The sequence below is a fragment of the Equus asinus genome, chromosome 17 (assembly GCF_041296235.1).
Source record: "Equus asinus isolate D_3611 breed Donkey chromosome 17, EquAss-T2T_v2, whole genome shotgun sequence".
NCBI classification, from domain to species: Eukaryota; Metazoa; Chordata; class Mammalia; order Perissodactyla; family Equidae; genus Equus; species Equus asinus.
In genome coordinates, this window is record NC_091806.1 from 43,396,929 (window position 1) to 43,402,928 (window position 6,000).

At 53.8% G+C, this 6,000-nt stretch overlaps 1 protein-coding gene across 1 annotated transcript in view; it reads left to right on the top strand.

The window, feature by feature from the left end:
• LOC123277996 (ral guanine nucleotide dissociation stimulator-like) overlaps positions 1–4,740 on the top strand; it is a 59,215-nt gene extending 54,475 nt beyond the window's left edge. The window contains exons 2-6 of the mRNA XM_070488161.1: positions 1,201–1,311; positions 2,244–2,437; positions 2,755–2,811; positions 3,749–3,942; positions 4,481–4,740. Coding sequence (XP_070344262.1) covers positions 1,270–1,311; positions 2,244–2,437; positions 2,755–2,811; positions 3,749–3,942; positions 4,481–4,722 — 729 coding nt within the window. The 5' untranslated portion in view covers positions 1,201–1,269 and the 3' untranslated portion in view covers positions 4,723–4,740. The remainder of the gene's footprint in view (positions 1–1,200; positions 1,312–2,243; positions 2,438–2,754; positions 2,812–3,748; positions 3,943–4,480) is intronic.
• Positions 4,741–6,000: the final 1,260 nt, after the last annotated feature.

The window sequence follows — 6,000 nt, forward strand, 5'->3', positions numbered from 1 at the left end:
GCCTTTGATTTCCTCTAAATATGTCACGGTTCTCCGAGCATCCTTAGGAGTCTTTGCTTGAGCTCCTTGTCAGCTAGATTCTTGATTTCTATGCCATACACTTCTTTTTCTAGGGTATTGTCCTGTTGCCTTACTTCAAATGTTTTCTTTTGTCTCGTACCTTGTCTCTTTCTCTATGCTTCTATCGAAGTATTAGATAGGTCAGCCGTGCCTTCCAATCTTGGAGACGTGGTATTATGGAAGACATGCCTTGTGAAGTCCAGCAGTGTGCTTCCCTCTACTCAACACTTCCGAAAGTTCCAAGGGAATCGCCTGTGTGGGCCACAAGGATCCCTCTGTTGAGACATGGCTGCCGTTGCCACAGGTGACCAGGGAGGCAAGGCTGTGCCCCGGGCCAACTGGTTGTTGTACTCATCTGCCTGTGGCTGTGATGGTCCTTTTAGTCACTTTATCAGCATGGGGCACCCCAGCACAGTTGCCTGCCAAGTCTACTGGCTCCTCCCTGTGGCGGCTTTTCTGCTGAGTGAGTTGGCGCCCATCGTGGCTGGCTCCTAGTCTCAGGTGCAAGGGCTAGCTGCAGGCTTCAGGCCTGCAAGGCTGTTGTCAGAATTCTCAGGGTTGTGGCTGAGTGGGGCTGGCCCCAGGCATGGAAGCACGCAATATTTTCAGGCTTTGGAAGGTGGGCCTATGCCCTATGTGGCTGTTGTAGAAGCTGCTTATTGCAGTAATGCTCCACCACCCAGCTCAGATCCCCCAATCCACCAGGAAAGGCTGCACACCTTAAGGGAGCTCCCAACTAGCCTTGAAGAGTTATGGCTCGAAGATGGCTTTGTTCCTCTCCAGAAAGGAACTCTGTCTCTTCCAGCTCAGTCAGCACCATCCCCTTTGTCTAGGGTGCTTTCATCCAGCTTTCAGTTCTTTATGAGCCGTAATTGTGCCAAGAGCAGCTGTAAATTCATTGCATCCATGGGTGGAAGAGAGTTCAGCGTTCACCAAGACCAACATCTTGACAGCATCCTCGGTGAATGTTAAGCCAAGGCCCTCAGGCTGTCGTCTGATTCCCTCCTTGGTGGAGATCTGTGCAGATGGCGAGGCCTGTGGGTCTGGAGAGGAGAGACTCACTGAGGTGTGAGTGCCCCCAAAGTCAGTCAGCCAGTGCTCTGAGGTTTCCTGCCTGGCTGCCGGGCACTGTCTTTACAGGTCGTTCCTCAGGAGTTTGGAAAGGACAAGACACATCAGTCCTTCCTCTCCCTGACTATACAGGAAGGGATGATGCGGCACCCGGCCGACACAAGCCAGCGCTGGGCCTGGGTGAGTACAGGTGCTCAGCACACCCAGAACCCAGGGCCCCGGGACACCAAAGACAACCTCCGGTCCTACAAGGCCGTGGTACCAGTCCTGCTCCAGAAGGAATCTGTCTCCCCATCTCTGCCCCCAACCTGCCCGCACTGCCCAGCTCCTGTCTTGGCCACATTCAAAGTCACTGTCCCCATAACTCTACGAATCCCAGCAAAGAGACTTTTCTCCCATTTCACCTCATGTTTGGTCAAGGGGATCGTTGCATTTTTCTACACATTTTCCTCTTTCACCCCATCCCCAAGTGTCCATGATGACCTCACAATCCTTCCACACTTTCTCCACGTCTCACACAGCCTCATGATGGACAAGGATGCTTTTCCCCAAAATGACGTGGGGCTCATTGGGACATGTGTGTTGCTCTGTCTTTTGCCCTCCTGAGGAACACCTGCCCATGGCCACTCCAGGTCAGGGGCCGGGGCCTCACTGAGCTGCACGACATTTTGGATGGCAGCCCGTGGAGGAGACTGATTCAGCCCTTCACTGCTGTGGGACCTCCTGTTGTCTTTTCATCAGTGCTGCACTGAACGTCCTGCCTGTCCTCCTGTCCCAATCCATCCCACTGCAGGGAAAGCCCCCGCCTTCTCCTCTCTGCAATGGGCTCTTTTGTCAGAAACCCCAGGGCTGATGCTCTTAACACACACAGGTGCTGTCAATTCTCCGCTAACACCTTGATCTGCTACTGGTACTGATACTAACACGTTCATTCATTCCCCTGTCCGATTCTACCTGCGAGACCAGAAGTTTTTCCTACTCTGGGCACTCCTGCCCCACCTCTTGCTAGAAGTCACTGGGAGCTTGAGGCATTGCTCTGACGGCCAGCCCCAAACCTCCTGGTGCCCACGATGCTGCCTCTGATGCTGAGCCTCTCCTCTGTCCCACCCCAGGCTCTCGACGCATCCACAGTGGACAAGAGATCGTGTCCCCGGCTGTGGACGGTTCACAACACTGCACTCGAGCGTCTGGTGGCTCACCTTGTGCCCGCCTTCCTGCTGTGCGACACCACTTTTATCTACAGCTTCCTGTTGACATACAAAGCTGTGGCCACCACACAACAGGTCCTAGATGAGTTCTTTAATAGGTGAGTGCCCTGCCCCTCCCCAGGACTCTGTGGCTCCAGCTACCTGCATGCTGGAAGTCTTGGGGAGGTCCGCGTACCTCTCTGAGCCTCAGTTTGCTCCTCTGAATAATGGGGAGAACAGAGGAACAACCACCAAGGGCTACTGTAGGGACTCAATGAGCTCCTTCCTGGACGGCCCTTTCGAGAAGCTGAGCCCTATGAATGGTCAGCTGGATCGGCCCTCCAGGGCTCCATTCTAGGTGGGAGTCAGTCACACAAGACTCCTCAGACAGCTGCCATCCAGTACAGTCAATGTGATGCCCTCCTGTCTCCTCTAGTTACAGATTCATCCTCTTTTGTAGAGTGGACGACGCGCCCACCCGCCTATGGAAAAAGTGAGTGGGCACTGGATCAAGTGGGAGGGCCTCCCCTCTTCACACTGTTAGGGGAGTGTGGGGCCTGTGATCAGGGTGCTGGCAGGACCCGCCATCCCAACATCTTGTGATTCCTTTGGGCCGGCAGAGTTCTGACAGCTTCTCAAAGAAGAGAAGACAGCAGTCCAGGAGAGCACTGGAGGGGGCTGTGGGTGCTGTGGGAGCCCACGGGGGAGTGGAGGAAGCTCCTACAGCACCCAGATGCATCCAATCCCCATCCCAGTCCCGCCTCCACTCCCCATCCTGGGACACAGAACAGGAGGTGTCTGAGCATCCTGCTCACTCATATCGTAGGACCTCCATGGTGGCGGCTCTGCTGCGTCCCAGCAGGCCCACTCCGTGCTCAGGGGCCAAATGACACCCTCCGTGTCAGCCCCTAGCAGGAGGGGAAGGTCACCCACATGGGGCACCTAGTGAATCAGGCAGCACAAAGGCACAGGAGCTAAAGGCTGAGGTATTTGGAGGACAGTGGGAAACGGGCAGGAGACAAAGGCTGTTGTTCCCTCATCGGTCAGGTATTCACTGCGCCCTACTGTGTGCCAGTGCGTGCAAGAACAGAGCAGATGGCCCCACGCCCTTCCCACCGGGACTGGCATCCCAGTGGGATGTGCCAGGAGACACTCGAGGACTGTGTCAGGCTTCCCTGAGGAAAAGGATGCGTGATCACTCCAGGGACCGAGTGCTCTCACTTCCCAAGTTGTTTTTCCAGCCTCTCCTTGGAGACGCGACCTGTTCTGCCAAACTGGCCAGGTCGCACGCGCACGGACAGTGGGACTGGCCCCTGGCTGGGCAGGAGCAGGAGGCACTGGAGCCCAGGCCCCCACGCAGGTACCCTGGGAGGGCAGTGTGGAAGGAGAGGCCAGTTCTCTGACTCCGCTGCCCACCTGTCTCTCCTCAGGGCCTTGGCCTTCATTCTCGGCATGTGGATGGAATCCTATCCCCAGGACTTTTGCCAGCCCCCAGACTTTCCCAGCTTGAGAAGGGTATTGGCCTTCCTCGCGTTCAGCATGCCAGGCTCGCAGGTGGTGCATCAAGCTCGCCTTCTGCTTTCACAGTTGCTGCACCCTGAACCCAGCGAGGCAGAGAGTCAGGGTGAGCAGGACACGGGCTGTGTGACACGGGCGTGTGTGGAGGCAATGTGGCCAGGCCGCTCAGCACAGAGCCTTCAGAGGCTGGGGTTAGGCTGGGAGCAATGAGCTGGCTCCCATCACAATTCCCACGGACTCCAGATACGGGAGACCTTCTGGAGGGTGGTTCGTGTACTGAGTCTCCCTGATTGGTGAGCCGTTTCCCTTCCGTGGGAGGAACATGGAAAGACAGTCACGTTTGGTTTCCCTGTGTGTGTTTGTCCGTGCGTGCGTGTGTGTGTGTGTGTGTGTGTGTGTGTGTGTATGTGTGTGTGTGGCATGGTTACTTTGGGGTATCTTTTTCTTTTCACCATTCACCCATGTTAATTCGTGATTGCAGTGACAGTACTTTATAACCCTACATAAACTTCAACTGTACGGCGTTATATATTTCGATTTCTTGTAGATTACAGCAGGTCCCCCACCCAATGACTAATTACAATCCGTCACCACACACATGTGCCTTGTCATGTGGATGTGGTTTTCTCTTCTTGGATCTGCAGCACCAGCTCCTGAGAAAGATCCCAACCCAGCTGAACATCGCCCCGCTGCTCCAACTCTAGTGCCCACCACACCTCAGAGCCACAGATCGACGTCCAGCGCCGCAGCCGCCTCGAGCCTCAGCCCGGATGGCACTTCAAGTGATGGAAAGACCATTCACGTCCTCCCAGCGACGAGCCTCAGCCCCTGTACCGTGGCCCCATCGCTGATTTCTGCCCCTTCCCCTTTACCGCCAGTTCATTAAAGTTCTGTTTTGTCTTGCACATGCTTCATGCTTTCCTTTAATTTCTCTTGTGATGTTCAGTTCAACAGGATGTCATTCCTTGGGCCTTTCCAAATGTCCATTTCCCTGGCCAGGAGGACGCTCACAGTGTTGCCCGACCGTCATCCTGACCTCATTCAAGAACACTGTCGTGGGAGGGAAGGCCTCTCCCTATTCTCCTCTCAGTCCTCCTCCCTCCCACCCCGTCCCTGAGGCCCGCTGAGCTTTCTGACTCTATGGACTTACCTCTGCTGGGCTGTGCAGCTGAGCGGACGCATCCAAGATGTGGCCTTTTGTGTGTGGCTAAGTAATATCTGAGGAGTATGATTAATCACTTTTTAAATTCAAGAAAACAGTTTTTATTAGGGAGAAAAATCCCTGCTCCATCAAAGCTTATGTATGAAAAATGAAGCCCCCATGTTGACTATTGTCTTTATCTGGGGATAGGCACCACATTTAAAGGGTGACACGAGAGCTGGAAACCAAGAGGGGAATGTGTGGGGCCGGGAGACACCTTTCACATCGTTTTCCTTCCTGGATGAGCCACGGATCAGTTTATGCAATGAGAAAATTACAAAATATGATTATCGCGTATTACATGCTTAGATTGATTACAAATATCTTAAGGAATAAAATACCTTATCTACGTTTTTCAGAATTTGGATTGATGATTGTTTTTCATTTAGTAAAATAATGTTTTAATGTGAGTAAGGAAAGAGGGTCCACTCCTCCGACTGGGAAATAATTGCCCACAACAAGTGCCATCCATCTTTTCACTCTTCGCTCTACAGGGCAATGATCTGTGAGGACCCACGTGCCTGCACGTGTATAGGTGTGTGTGTTAAGCAGTGCGAGTGGGTTTGGTGGGCAGGAGCCCAGGGCTTTCCTGTCCTAGGACCTGATGTCCCACAGGGGAACAGGGACACTCAGTCCTGTCCCCTTGTGCGTTCTCAGTGGCCACACATCGCCTTCTACCAAGCAGCCCCGGCTTTGAAGGATTGGACCATCTCCAATTGTTCCCTCCATAATTGTACTGGAATGTGCATCTGTGTCCACACGTCTCTGTTTTTGTAGAACAGAGCCCTAGAAGCAGACGTTCTGCCAACAACTGATACACCCATTTGGTGGGTTGCCTGCCATTTCCGATGTCTAGGCTTTCTTCATCAAGTTTGATCTTGTTTGGGAAAGCAGGGACTCCAGAGACATTGGAGGTGGCACCTGAAGGAGGGAGGCTGGCAAGACAGCGGTCAGGCTATCAGG